This window comes from Balaenoptera acutorostrata, chromosome 1, assembly GCF_949987535.1.
Source record: "Balaenoptera acutorostrata chromosome 1, mBalAcu1.1, whole genome shotgun sequence".
Taxonomy (NCBI): Eukaryota; Metazoa; Chordata; class Mammalia; order Artiodactyla; family Balaenopteridae; genus Balaenoptera; species Balaenoptera acutorostrata.
In genome coordinates, this window is record NC_080064.1 from 114,306,931 (window position 1) to 114,322,724 (window position 15,794).

The following is a 15,794-nucleotide window of genomic DNA, read 5'->3' on the forward strand; positions in this document are numbered from 1 at the left end:
GCATGTGAGATCTTCCCGGACCAGGGCTCAAACCCACGTCCCCTGCCTTAGCAGGTGGATTCTTAACCCCTGCACCACCAGGGAAGTCCCTGGAATCTGTATCTTAACATCATCCAACAAATACATCCCTACACTCCCTGATTCTGATTCAAATTCTAGGGACAAATTATGAGAAACACCACCCAGACTCCCAAAATCCTGACAGCCAACTCTGTCTGGCCTTTCCTCCTCAACAGCCAGCATTTCAGCTCTTTCAACCAAGGTGATAACAATCAGGGCACCAAAGCTGCTGCACTAATAAAGCCATGAAAACCTGACTTAATTACTATCAATATTTTGTCTTAGCTTAGGTCTAAGGACAAAATGCAGAGCTTGCTTATGAAGCGTCACATGCATTTAAAAAATGCTTTAATGTCCCCTGAGACTTCTTTGAGATATATTCCTAGAATATTAAACTGGGTTGTAATCCTAGCAGTATAACAACTGATTCTATAACACAGAGCAACACAATGAATTTCTCTGACACTTTTACAAAATGGATAGAATTATCTTTGTCCCTGTTCACTCCTTTCTGCAGAGATTTTTGAGCCTTGGTATCTTAGACCTTGAATGCGCTGATAGAAAAAGGAAGTGTCAATAAATGAACTTCATGAGAATAATAAATCCCCAAAAAAAGTGACATAAAAAAACTTCATGTATGTAGATGTGTACATTTTTCTGGGCAGTGGCTGCACAGCTTTCATCAGATTCTCAAAGGGGTAAGGAATGGAAAAGGTAGCAGCTTAGACTCCTATCAGAAGACTAATGCGATAATATATCAGTTGTTGATTATTAAGGAACTGACTCTCCAGTTAATATGTCAATGACTCAGCTGCAAATTTCATCCTTTTCTCCTTCATGCAAGTTTGTGCATTTCATCGCTTATTACCGCTTCTGCTATAGAAGGTGGGTGGAGAAGAACAAAAATGCTAAAATTCAAACCAATTTGCTTCTTGTTACCTGTCTTTTCTAAATGTTTAGGGAATTTAAATTTAGGACTAAAATTCTTCCTATTGCCACATTAATGTGGAAAACTAAAAGGTAACGTCATATTTGAAAACTCTCACGAGAGGCACATGAAACTATTATCAGTGATCCTTCTGCGGCATGAAACTGTCATCATGAGGAAAGGCTTTAACAGTTTTCTTTACACAATATTTGATTTCTTTACTCCAAGCACGTATTACCCTTATGGTTATAATACAGAATATAAGAGAAAACTCTGGGGAGCATATATTCTACAGAACCTAAATACATATTATCTCAATGTCACTTCCACCCATCTGATTCCTCTCTTGTCACTGTTGTCAAATATCTTTCAAAGGTCCATCTCAAATACCACCTTTTTCATGTTGCTATCTCTGGTCATGCTAAACAATAATTCTCTCTCTTCTAAAACCTTAGAACAGAGCTTATGCCACTTTTATGGTGCATCTGAGTTCATTCAACTTCATTAATCTGAAATGTATCATGCATTTAACAATGGACCAGGCACCATTCATACATGTTTACTCCCTAACAAAATGATCATTTTCCTCTCTCTCTCATAGAACCTAACACACTGCCTTGTAAAAGAAAGTACTCAATACCAAATGCCAAATTATGTGCAATATAGTTATTAATAGCTTTATAAGGTAAATATGAGAACTTACTTTCTTTCATTCACTTATCCTAATTTATTCCTGGCCTTACCTACCCAAATATTTACTCAGTCTATTTCCATACAAGCTGTATGTTCTCTTATTTATCTTAAAGCATTATCCTTTCAACACAAAAATCTTACAGTAGTTGTTCTTAGAAGACAGGGAAAAGAATAAAGATATGCTCTGTAAGTTGTCTGTAATTAAGTTTGATAGGACATCATGTGATCCAGAAATAGGAGCAATGAATTTGGCTATGGATTAAAGTGAGATAGTGAATGACTCTGTTCACATAAAAATGCAAGTAAGACTTTGGTTCAGTTATACACATTTTTTAAAAAGTGTGATCTTCCACAACACAACCAGTATGAATATCCTGGTCACTCCCCATTGAAGAGAGTCAAAAGGAAACAACAATAGTAACAAAACTGCCCTGATTCCATCAAAAGAATGTGACATCATCTGGAATCACTACAAACTAAATCAATCTCTCATTTCCTCTAAATTTACAGAAACACTGCACAAAATGATGAATGGTAACTGACTCTCACTATAGTATGCTTAAAAAAAACCCACCAAAGACAATTTTAACAATGTATTGTTTTAAAGTAAGAATTTTACTTATATTCTAAAACAAATAAGGGTTGCAGCAGGGATTCTTACACCATGTATGACTGTAGTCAACATTGTTTCTGTCTGATCAATTCTCCTTCCCTACTTCTGGAAACACTGTCACTTCTTTTGGGTAATTGCTTACTCCAACCCTGCTGTTTACAAGGTGCTGCCAATCACAGGACTCCATGCTGAAACAGTCTCCCTATTGAAGCCATGCAATACCAAGACAGTGGGCATGTGATCAAACCCAACCAATCAAGAGTTGTTCCTCTGGATTTTTCAAACTGGAGCCTGTAGGAGAGAGTTCTTCTGATGTGGGGACAAACCAAGAAGTGAATGGTGTGCTTATGATCATAGTTCCAGCCTTGTAGAAAAAAATAGGTTTGAGAATGCAGTTGACTGACAAAAAGTAGAGATAACAGCTGTTGAGAGGGAAAGTGGGTCTCAATTCCTCTGTAGGTTTTTCTGCCCTTCCCAAAGTCTGGTTTCATTCAGCAAGTTGAGAATTAGGATTCTCAACTTCAGCAAGTTGAGAGTTAGGATTCTTTCACCTGCATCAGGAAGAACCTTAACTAACATGATAGTCTTCGAGTGAGTCAATGCACTCTCGTGAAATCATATATACAATTATATGTACATTCATGTTTCCCGGGAGGAATCTTAGCATTCAAAAGATTCCCCAAAAGACTCTTTAACAAAAACAAAAAGGGGGGGGATGGAATTTAACTACTGATTTAGACCACATTGTTAAATACACAATTAAATCAATTAACCAAAAACACTCCTTTCTTTAAGCTTTTAACTAATGAAAATTTTACCAGAGACCATGGACAGAGTAGATATTAAATGCAAACAAAACCACTTACCTTCATTCCCCACATCATCATTCATAAGTCCCCCCAGCCACATCTTCCAATCCTCATCATCTGCTGTATTGGGGTCATACATGTCTGGGGTGATGTCTGGAGCTCGGAGCTCTGCCTCTAGTTGCCCCAGGGGAACATTTTTCAGAGGCATCTTAGAGCGAGTTCGGAATGCAATGAGACTGTCATCCATGGGCTAGCCAATGGAGAAGGAAATAAAAACATATCACTGAATGCCTAATGCTTTCAATTTTTCCAAACTTCATCATATCCTGTGTGTTTCTCTTCTTAGCTTAAAACACAAGGTCTCTTCTCTAAACCATTTGGATTTATTATTCTTTGTCTGAGAAACTTTAAGGATAATGACATCAATTTTTTTTTTTTTGTAGGTACCAATGTCTTTTTTTTTTAAAAGGTTATACTCCATTTATAGTTCTTATAAAATATTGGCTATATTCCCCATGTTGTACAATATATCCTTGTATATCCTTATAATGACATCAGTTGTAAAACCAACATCTCAGGAACATTTATAAGAGCTTTATTAAGATATAATTCACACACCATAAAACTCACTCTTTTGAAGTGTATAACTGAGTGGATCTTACTATATTCACAGAGTTGTGTGAGATCACCACTATCTAATTCCAAAACATTTTCATCACCCCAAAAAGAAAGGCCATTTCCCTTAGTGGTAGCTCCCCATTCTTCCCTGATCCCCGTCTCTGATACCCACTAATCTTTCTGTCTCTATGGATTTGCTTATGCTGGACATTTTATATAAAAGGAATCATAGGGACTTCCCTGGTGGTCCAGTGGGTAAGACTCCATGCTCCCAATGCAGGGGGCCTGGGTTCGATCGCTGGTCGGGGAACTAGATCCCACACGTGTGCTGCAACTAAGAGTTCGCATACCGCAACTAAGAGTCCGCATGCCGCAACTAAGAGTCCGCGTGCCGCAACTAAGAGTCCGCATGCCACAACTAAGAGTCCACATGCCGCAACTAAGAAGTCTGCATGCCACAATTAAAAAGATCTCACACGCCGCAACGAAGACCCAGCACAGCCAAAATAAATAAATAAATAAATATTTTTTAAAATAAATAAAAGGAATCATACGTGGCCTTTTGTCTCTGGCTTCTTTCACTTAGCATAATGTTTTCAAGTTCATCCATTTTGTAGCATGTATCAGTACTCATTCCTTTTTTTTTTTTGTAATAAAATTTATTTATTCTATCTATTTTATTTTTGGCTGCGTTGGGTCTTCGTTGCTGTGAGTGGGCTTCTTATTGCGGTGGCTTCTCTCACTGCAGAGCCCAGGCTCTAGGCGTGCGTGCTTCAGGAGTTGTGGCTCGCGGGCTCTAGAGCGCAGGCTCAGTAGTTGTAGCGCACAGCCTTAGTTGCTCTGCGGCACGTGGGATCTTCCCAGACCAGGGCTCAAACCCGTGTACCCTGCATTGGCAGATGGATTCTTAACCACTGCACCACCAGGCAAGCCCCTCATTCCTTTTTATTGAGAAAAAAGGAAATGAATAATGTCTATTCATACTCTTTGCCCTTTTTTAATTCGGTTGTCTTTTTATTGTTGACTTATAAGAGTTCATTATATATTGCAGATACAAGACCCTTATCAGATATGTGATTTGCAATTATTTTCTCCCACTTTCTGGGTTGTCTCCACTTTTTTGATGTATCCTCTGAGGCACAAAAGTTTTTAATTGTGATGAGGTCCAACGTACCTATTCTTTTTGTCATTTGTGCTTTTGGTATTGTATTAAGAAACCACTGCCTAATCAAAGGTCAAAAAGATTTACTCTATGTTTTGTTCTAAGAGTTCTATAATTTTAGCCCTTACATTTAAGTCAATGATCTATTTTGAGTTAACTTTTGAGTGTGGTGTGAGGTAAGGGTCTAACTTTATACTCTTGCATGTGGATTTCCAGTTGTCACAGCACCATTTGTTGAAAGACTATTCTTTTCCCATTAATTGGTCTTGGAACACTTGTCAAAGATTAATTGACCATAAATTTAAGAGTTTATTTCTAGACTATCAATTCTGTTCCACTGATCTGTATGTTTATTCCTTTTTTTTTCCTAAAAAGATACTTTAAGAGAAGTATCTTTTATTTTTACTTTTTAAAATTTTATTTATTTATTTATTTATTTATTTGGCTGCTTTGGGTCTTAGTTGCAGCACACAGGATCTTTTGTGTGGCGTGAGGGCTTCTCTCTAGTTGTGGCGTGCAGGCTCCAGAGCGTGCGGCCAGTTGCGCACGGCCAGGGGGACGGGTAAGCTGGGACGAAGTGACAAAGCAGCATTAACATATATACACTACAAAATGTAAAATAGACAGCTAGTGGGAAGTAGCTACATAGCACAGGGAGATCAGCCTGGTGCTTTGTGCCCCCCTAGAGGGGTGGGATAGGGAGGGTGGGAAGGAGACACCAGAGGGAGAGGATATGGGGATATATGTATACATATAGCTGATTCACTTTGTTATACAGCAGAAGCTAACACAACATTATAAAGCAATTATACTCCAATAAAGATGTTAAAAAATAAATAAATAAATAACTGGCTGGGACTTCCGTGGCAGTCCAGTGGTTAAGACTCTGCGCTTCCAATCAGGGGGTGCGGGTTTAATCCCTGGTCAGGGAACTAGGATCCTACATGCCGTGCAGCACAGCCAAAAGAAAAATAAATAAATAAAGATTAAAAAAAAAAAAAAAAAAAGAACTGTCTAATGATGGAAGTTAGAAGGTCATCATTTGACAATAACCATAATAATGACTGTTTCAATCAAGAACAAGCAATGGATGCTAAAATTAGTGTGTGAAAAGATATTTTGCCTCAAAGATACATACTAATTAATTTAAAAATGGAAAAATAATAATTTTACAGCGAGGAAAACAAGCAGACACCACCTTAACCATGTGATCAAATTTAACATGGTGGAAGTCATGTGCCTCCTGATATGATGCACTAAAAAGGACATATCACTTCTGTGATATTTGTGCCAAAAGTGCATAACCTGAATCTAATTATGAGGAAGTATCAGAAAAGTCAAAATTGAGGAACATTCTGTAAAATAATTGCTCTATAAGGTTCAAAAACGTCAAGGTTATGAAACCTTGAGAAACTGTTCCCAATAAAAAGAGTCTAAGAGACAAGATGACTAAATACAACATGTAATCCTAGACTGGATCCCGGATCACAAAAAAAAAATCATTTTTCTTTTGCTTTATATAAAAGACATTATTGGGACAATTGGCAAAATCCAAATAGGGACTTTAATAGACTATATAATATTATATATCCTTATTTTCATAATCAAATGTCCTCATCTGTAGGACATATACACTAAGATATTTAGGGGTAAAAGCACATCATGACTGCAACACACTCTAAAGCAATTCAGGAAAAAATAAATGTGTACAGAGAGAGAGAAAGAAGGAGAAAATGATAAAGCAATTGTGGTAAAGGTTAATATTTGAGGAATCTGGCTGAAGGTTGTTCCTATGTTCCACATTTTAAAATGCTCTCTGTCACATACCTTATTTCATCCTTAGGAACTGCCATTCTCACTTAATTCTCACTTACAATAAAATAGCACAAACTAAATAGAGTACCAAAGACCTATAATTTCATGACTGTTACTTACTGTATCAGAATTTAACATCTTCCCTTCTCCCTTCCCAATCTGAGCAACGACTAAATTATTCCATTTGACTTTTTCAGCAGTTTAGAGTTATGTTACCTGGAAAGAATCCATGCAGACTGGACTGGAAGCCAGCTCCTCATCTACCGCATGCAACTTCTCCATGAAAGTACTATCCTTGGTCTGTTTGGGCTTTGGTGGGGGCGGAGGCCCCATGGGCACTACCTCAGCACTGATGTGCCTAATGGCAGGTGTGGTGACTTTCTCAGCCTGATTAAAAGAGGCAACTATGTTAAAAATTAAAGGGAGGAAGGGAAGAAAAGAGAAAAAAAAAAAGCAGGAGGAGAGAAGCATGTCTTTCATGTGCTAGCAATCTTTCTCTTCCCATCTAGATAGAGGTATATAAAAACAAAGGCACTGTCAAGGACATTAATCTAATTAGGTTTCATCCTATTTCCAATGAAGCCAACAGGATGCCACTTAGGTTATCAAAAGCGGGGAAATACAATAAAAATGGCTTTAGAACAATATTAGAAAACACAAACAAAAAAGAGAAGGGTAGAAGGAAAGAAACTCTGCCAGTCACTCACATTTGGCCCCTTAATAAGAACTCTCCCTGTCACTGAGTTCCAGTTTTCTCTTAACTGTTCACTGACTTAAGGGAATTTGAAATTCAGTTATAACTAGTCACAAATACCAGGAAGATAATGGCATGATTACTGATCTTGAATCATGTTTGGCAAAGGGTGACGGCTTAGAATCACCATGGAGAAATGATCTATTTATACAGTTAAATAATCTACTTATAGAGCATCTCTAATTTATCTTGCTAGTATGATGTGGATTTACCTCTGATAATATGCCACTCTCCTCATCTGTTTCAGTCATCTCAGAAGACTGCCTCAATCTGGATTTCTTTGCCCCACGTGGAGATGAAGCAGTGCTTTCAACATCACTTTCCAATAAACTCTACAAGACAAATCCAGTTCACTTTCATATGTATGCCCCTATCTCATTCCACTGAGTTTGAAGTACCTCAATAGAATGAAGCACAAAATATCAATCACTGAATTAGAGTAAGAGAATAAAATTTAAATAAAAGCTTAATTTCCTGAAGGTAGGAACAGGGAACAGATCTCTATCCTCGTAAGCACTGTGAACTCTGTAAAACTGTAAGGCATTGATTTAAAATGCTTTAACAAACAAGTCAAAGAACACATTAAGAAATAGAATATAACATTAAGTATGAAAATGAACAAACTATAGCTACAAGCAACAGTATAAATGAATCTCAAATGACTTGTGTTGAACCAAAAAAAAAAAAAAAAAGCCACACAAAAGAATAGACTATGGTTCCATTTACCTAAGGTACAGAAACAGTAAAAAACTGAACTCAGTGTGTACAGCTGCATATTTAGGTGATATAAGTAGAAAGATAAGCAAGGAAGTAACTACCAAAAACTCAAGATAGTGGCTGTCTATAGGGGAAGAAAAGTGACTGTGATAAGAGGTGTCTGGCAATGTTATACTTAATGACTTTAAGGAAGTTTCATAAGGATTAGCTTTATAGTTATTTAAGCTGTATATTTTAATTTTTATCCTATGCACAGTTCTGCATGTTGTATGTGTGTTATATTTCATAATACAAGACATGAAAAAATCAAGGGAGCATGAAGAGGAGTCACAGTCTTAGATTTATGCAAAGAAATGAGTAGAAAAAAGAACTGTGTTTCAACCCTCTGTATAGAACAAGTGATATTACTAAGGAAGCAAAGTACACTCTGCCTTGTGGAGCCAAATTTTTTCTACATTACCAACTAACACTCACACAGGTAACCACTGACCTCTTCAGCAGTCTCATCTTCTTCTTCATCATCGGGCTGGTACTCTTCGTCTGAGGAATCATCGTCTTCAAGGTGGATATCCACAAACTGAGGAGGCTACATAAGTACAATTATAGAAAAAAATAAAATAATAGAAAACACGAATCATATGTATTTGGGAAATAAGGGGAAGAAAGCAAAGCAGGAAAACAAAAAAATCCTAAGAGCACAACAAGCAGCTAAAGCAAGTAATAAGAGGCAGGAGTTAAAAAGATTTCTAGCATGAGAGTCAAACCTAAGACTAATGAAATGGAAAAAAAAAAAGCTGGAATTTAAATAAATACATAGGTCAGAAAAAGTTAACAAATAGAAGCGTTTCGAAACTGATGAAGTCTTTCTGGAAAAGAATAAGAATTACCTCTTCCAAGTTTACCTTAATTTCATTGGCCTTCTTAATTGGTGAAATATTCCATGTTGGAATTACCTACCAACAAAGAATATAAATAGTTAAGTTCTCTTAATTAAAATAGACTGTTTTTCATTTTTACTTCTTCTTTACCATCACAAGGAGCCATCAGACTAACACGTAGCTGCAGTGATGTAAGGGTACTGATCTACACTGTCAAATATTTGTCAGAGCTTGGCAGAAGAAAAGGAGAGATGAATCTATTTCCATCATTAGCATCTCTGCCTTAAACCTAGTAAGAATCTGTATTACCCGTAAATGGACAAAGTGTCTATATTGTCTACTTTATATTACAGCTTGGGTTCACATAGAATAATAAATATGAAAACTATTTGTAAACTACAATAGTACACAAACCTAGGATACTACAGGTGATAGCAGCCTTTTGCCATCAGTATGTCTTAATCAATTACATAAATCCACCATAAGTATGCCTCCAAAAAGCTAGTCATGAAAAGTTCTTACGGAAGGATTTCGGGGTGAAGTGTCAAGTCATACACAACTTCTTTTCAAATAGTCCAGGAAAAAACAATAGACAGACACAGGGAGAGATAAAGCAAATTTGGCAGAATTTTACATTGTTAAATCTAGATGGAATCTAGATTCACTGTAAAATTCTTTTCAACTTTTTCAGGATTTTAAAACAATAGAGGGCTTCCCTGGTGGCACAGTGGTTGAGAGTCTGCCTGCCAATGCAGGGGACACGGGTTCGAGCCCTGGTCTGGGAGGATCCCACATGCCGCGGAGCAACTAAGCCCGTGAGCCACAACTACTGAGCCTGCGCGTCTGGAGCCTGTGTTCCGCAACAAGAGAGGCCACGATAGTGAGAGGCCCGCGCACCGCAATGAAGAGTGGTCCCCGCTCGCTGCAACTAGAGAAAGCCCTTGCACAGAAATGAAGACCCAACACAGCCAAAATAAATAAATAAATAAAAGAACTGTCTAAAAAAAAATAAAACAATAGAGGGGCTTCCCTGGTGGCGCAGTGGTTAAGAATCTGCCTGCCAATGCCGGGGACACGGGTTCGAGCCCTGCTCTGGGAAGATCCCACATGCCGCGGAGCAACAAAGCCTGTGCACCACAACTACTGAGCATGCACTCTAGAACCCGTGAGCCACAACTACTGAGCCCGTGTGCCACGACTCCTGAAGCCTGCGTGCCTAGAGCCCATGCCCCGCAATGAGAGAAGCCACCATATTGAGAAACCCACGCACTGCAACGAAGAGTAGCCCCCCCTCGCTGCAACTAGAGAAAGCCCGTGCCCGTGCACAGCAATGAAGACCCAACGCAGCCAAAAATAAATAAATAAATTTTAAAAATAAAAAAATAAATAAAACAATAGAGTTGGTGGGGGGAAGTTTTTAAAGAATTCTTTAAAACCTCTTACATACTCCTGACACAATACCATTGGAGTGCATAATTTTTTGACCATCTAACTGTGACCCCAACAAAATCATCATGAACAAAATCCAACAGACCATTAGGTTCTGTCTCTATAAGAAGCCTTAGGCCCTCCACATCTCCTCAGCCCTGCCATGTTGTGGCTACTTATCTAGCTCTGTGGAGCCAGGCCCAATACAGGGTGTAAAGGGAATGATGTGATTCAGGTCCATACCTCTTCTCATGTTTGTTTCTAAACCAATCAATTTTCCTACTGCCAAATCCATCAGGAAGGAGTCAGTCTATTAAGATTAAGAAGCAAGAGAAATGGACTCTAATCTTTGCTCTCCCACATAAACTATAGCCTTGGGTTGTCTACCTTCTCTGCAACTATATACGTGGTTGGTAGACATAATTCAGAGCCTGATTTCGATCTCCTTGGGGTTTTTTTAATCAAATATGGAATTAATGTTAATTATATTCTATGTCAGGTAGACTTCACAGAACTTCTGTCTCACTGATGGCTGCTTTCATCATAGCTACCACATGTTCATTTGTGATTACTTCCTGGAGAAAGATGAAATTTCACTTTATGCAACCAGGGTTAGTCAATTAGATAAAGATATACAAATATATATATATGATGTGGCTGTCAAAAAAAGCCAGTGCATAGGGGAGCAGAATTTTCCACCCTAAAATGTGTGTCTTTGGCCTATTAAAAAAAAAAAAAAAAAAAGCCAATGAAACCTTAGGCTGCATTAAGGGAAATATAGAATCTGAACACTGAGGGAATAAACCTAACTTTATTTTTTTATTTTATTGTTTTTTGGCTGCACCGTGCGGCATGCAGGATCTTAGTTCCCTGACCAGGGATTGAACCTGTACCCCTGCAGTGGAAGCTCAGAGTCTTAACCACTGGACTGCCAGGGAAGTCCCAACCTAACTTTAATCTATACTAGTTAAACCCTATCTGGAGCACTAGATCCACTTAAGGCATACTTTTAAAAGGATATGGACAAACTTGGCACATGCAGAAGAAAAGGATCAGATTGGTGAAGGTACTCAAAGCCTTGTCACATGAAGACCAATAAAAAACTAGGGGACGTTTAGCAAGAAAAGAATGTTATAAAAAGATATATTGGTTTTCTTCAACTAGAGGAAAGGTCATGTGGAAGAGGAACAGACATTTCTTATACAGGGCTGCAAGGAACAGAACCAGACAAACAGACAAAAACTACAGTATGCATTTTGGGTCCATATGGCAAATCTTTCTTACTATCAGAGATAGAATGGACTCCCTCAGGACTATCACCTGCTTTGTCGCAGAAGGTAAGCACAAACTGGACACGTGCTTGTTAAGCAGATAGAACACAGTGCCCAGCATCAAAGAGCTTCCTGTATCAGAATGCTTCAAAAGTCTTCAAGAGGTTCTCATACTTTAGTGTGCAAAAGAATGTACTGTTGTGCTTTCAACAATGCATATTCCCAGGCCATACCCATGGGTCCTGATTCCTAGGTCTGAGGTGAGCCCAAGAATGTGCATTTTTAATAAGCACTCTTGAGGAACCCCATACCAGGGTGATCTTGATGCAACTGGTCCCTGGAACACAATTTGAAATACACTACTTTAAACACTTCACCACCTATCTCACAACATGAACAGAAAAACTGTCATCACTCATTGCTTTCAACCGTTCCAAATGGTTATCTACCTAGCACTTCCAAAAAAGCAACTAAAGTAAAAATAAACTATGATAATGATTTCATATATTGCATCTCCACATGTCTATTTGCCTTTTACAAATATTTCTTTAAGGAGTCAAACCCAGATCATAATAAATATTTCCTATATTTTTTTCCCTACAAATAACCTGGAATTATATATTATTAACAAAGCTAAATAAACAGTAAAGAAAAAATAGAACACCCACCACTCCTTTTTCCACCACTTCCTTCAGTTTAGAGCGTGTCATTTTGGGCTCCTAAGAAGGGAAAATGAGAAGAAAACAGTCAATAAAAATCATCGAGTGATTCTTGAGTTTGCCCCCAACTGCCAAATTATTTACAAATGCCCAAGTGAGTTTGTAAACAACTCACTACACTTAGCCAGTTTACAGATAGTTCTGTTTCATGACATTGAAAGAACAATAAATACTCACAAACATTGGCATATCCTCCGTCTCACTGATGGCTGCTTTCATCATAGCGACTACATGTTCATTTGTGATTACTTCCTGGAGAAAGATGAAATTTCACTTTATGCAACAAAGATGTATCATCTAGATAATACTCATCTCTCTGTAACTCTGCTAGATATATGTAGAGGATAAACGAGAGCTAGATACCCAAATGGTTTCAGATTAGGGTAAAGCAAGGCAACTGAAAGCAAAGAAGGAAGTTTTGGAGAGAAGCACACAGCTTCCAACAATGTAGCAAGCAAATGGACCAATCTCATTAGCTGATACTAACAGGAAGGGCTCAAAAAAAAAAAAAAAATTCTCAGGTTAACTATCTGCTTAAGAGAAACAGTAATAAACAACAAAGGCTTTATAAATAGCTGTACTGTTACATAGCAAAGAAGGGTATTTGCATATGTGCAAAGGACTGTAAACTGTTAACTGGGCATCTTCTAAGACACATTGACCCACAAGAGTAAATCCACTGTAAACATTATCATCTTCCATTATCTTTGAATATGCTAAACAATAAACAATCAAATCAGTGGAAGGAAGCAGAGTAACAGTTTATCTTCCCAATTAAGTTCTCTCACATGTGTTCACATTTCAAACTTGTGCTGAGTGCAAAGAGAAGGCTACCTTGAAATGTAAAATATTTTGCCACAGGGAACTCACAAAATTAGTAATTCACACACCAAGACTCAAGAGCTTCCTGAGAATTTTTATTTGCTCCCCATGAAAGAGTTCTATTCCCATTACATGGCTGCCCCCGTCTTACTCACGTGAAGGATGTTTCGCACGTTGACTGCTGTTAGGTTGTGCTGCTTGGCGCCGTCCTCTAAGGTGCGGTCAAGCATGTCATCCAGCTTCAGGTCACAAGCCAAAGTCCCTTCTTCTTGACCCTTTCCATCTCTTTTCCTCTTGGTACCCTTTTTCTTTTTTCGCCTTTTCTCGTTTTCTTCACTGTCTTGCTCTTCTGCAAATAAACCAAGAACATCACAAGAATCACCAAAGCAACTGCTCCCGGAACTTAACCCAAAAAGCCAACAGTAAAAGAAAAACACAGCTGTCTGGCCCTGGAAATAAAGAAGACTAAGATATAACAGCGGTGGTAAAGGCAGATGTGGTAGTACTGTTGTAGTAATAACACCTAACATTCACTGAATATTCCTTTTATGTCAGGCATTCTTCTACACACTTTATACATATTAATTCACTTACTCCTCATAACAACCCTATGAGGTAGGGACTATTATTTTTCCCACTGTACAGAGGAAGAAACTGAGGCAGAAAGATTAAGAAACTTTCCCAAGAGCTAATAATGACAAAGACACGTTTTGAAGCCAAGCACTCTAGCTCTAGAACTCTGTCTTAATTATTACTCTATACTACCCAGATAATACATCAGAAACCCAGGGTTTATGTCCCAGATCTATAACTTAACTGGGTTGCCTTGGAAATAGTCTTATTTTTATCTTTTGTAAAATACAGATATCTTCCCATCAGGGATGCCATGCATATTAAGTGAAATAATATATATCAAAGTGCTTTATAACCAATGAAATATTATACAAATGTAATTTATCACTATTATTATACTACTGAGTCTAGAAAAGAAAAAAACAAGGAGCAAATCAATAAAAAAAATCCACTCTGATTAAAAAAGGGGGGAGGGGATGAAGTACCTCTATTCTACAAGAAAGGAGCACATATATAACCAGATAAAAGGAAAAGCTTCTTGATTATTAGAATCTGGTAAGTCTTGAAGTAGATTATCATGCAACACCAAAATGAGGTTCTCATCTCTCTGATACTTTTTGGTCTGCTACCGTCTGAAAACAAGGGATTAGAGAAGATTAACATCAAGACAACCTTCTTGGTTTAAAAAGATTTTATGACCTTCAAGCTGCACCCTGGCAATGTTTACTCAGTGAAAAATTATTAGTAATTTCAACCAATTGCTTTTGCACTTGTGAATATATATCAAGAATTCGATAAATGTTCGTAACTTTCAATCCAATCTTCTTCTTAAGGAAATAATTACACATGTATAGACTAATCAAGTTATTCATTTCAACATTAATTATTTTAGCAAAAACATGGAAAACACCTAAATGTCAACTGAAGAAAAATACACCACCTAAAAGTTGCAAGTTATGTTTTATTCAGGGACCTTACTGAGGACTACAGCCTGGGAGACAGCCTCTCAGATAGCTCTGAGGAACTGCTCCAAAGAGGTAAGGGAGAAGCCAGGATATATAGAAGTTTTCACTGGAAAAAAAAAAAACACATGTAATTGAACATCAAAAGATTACTGCTAATCGCAAAAAAAGACATCTCGGGGCTTCCCTGGTGGCGCAGTGGTTGAGAATCCACCTGCCAATGCAGGGGACACGGGTTCGAGCCCTGGTCTGGGAAGATCCCACATGCCGCGGAGCAGCTGGGCCTGTGAGCCACAACTACTGAGCCTGCGCGTCTGGAGCCTGTGCTCCGCGACAAGAGAGGCCGCAATAGTGAGAGGCCCGCACACCACAATGAAGAGTGGTCCCCGCTTGCCGCAACTAGAGAAAGCCCTCGCACAGAAACGAAGACCCAACACAGCCAAAAATTAATAAATAAATTAATTAATTTTAAAAAAAGACATCTCAAGTTAATGATTTTAGTGCTTTTCTATGTAGAGGAAGATGCAAGAGTCTTGGCTCATTGAAGTTATTCCTTAGCTATGCATCTTAACTATCTAGGGCCAGTATCCTGTTTTTCTCCAACCTGAATTCCCCTCAGGGTGCACCCTTTAGGGTTGGGGTGGGGTGGGGGTATGGCTGCAGTGGCTGATGCCTTGACGGCAGGCAACATTCATTGTTTATTGAAAAGGTAAGCAACATTTTTTGTGTGCACAGCCAATATGAAAAAAATGGTTAAGTGAACACTGGTACACCATACACTGGACTGTAACTGACCCATTAAAAATAGTCTTTTTAAGCAATTGATGGCAGGGGGACAAGTTAAAAATGTCTACAAAGAGTTTTTAATGATACAGAAAAAATTTTGATAATGATTTTTAAGTTAAAAATAAAAAGTAGAATTCAAACATACACATCTTACATTTGTGTAACCTAAACAAAAAATGGGCTACC

The 15,794-nt window shown here is 38.0% G+C and overlaps 1 protein-coding gene across 6 annotated transcripts in view; it reads right to left on the minus strand.

The window, feature by feature from the left end:
• GON4L (gon-4 like) overlaps window positions 1-15,794 on the minus strand; it is a 90,050-nt gene that overhangs the window by 52,143 nt on the left and 22,113 nt on the right. For all 6 annotated transcript variants that reach the window (XM_007171902.2, XM_007171897.2, XM_057542711.1 and 3 more), the window contains 8 exons: window positions 13,443-13,636; window positions 12,643-12,717; window positions 12,415-12,465; window positions 9,072-9,122; window positions 8,660-8,755; window positions 7,665-7,784; window positions 6,915-7,085; window positions 3,161-3,353 (listed from right to left, as the gene is read on the minus strand). In XM_007171902.2, the coding sequence (XP_007171964.2) occupies window positions 3,161-3,353; window positions 6,915-7,085; window positions 7,665-7,784; window positions 8,660-8,755; window positions 9,072-9,122; window positions 12,415-12,465; window positions 12,643-12,717; window positions 13,443-13,636 (951 nt within the window). The remainder of the gene's footprint in view (window positions 1-3,160; window positions 3,354-6,914; window positions 7,086-7,664; window positions 7,785-8,659; window positions 8,756-9,071; window positions 9,123-12,414; window positions 12,466-12,642; window positions 12,718-13,442; window positions 13,637-15,794) is intronic.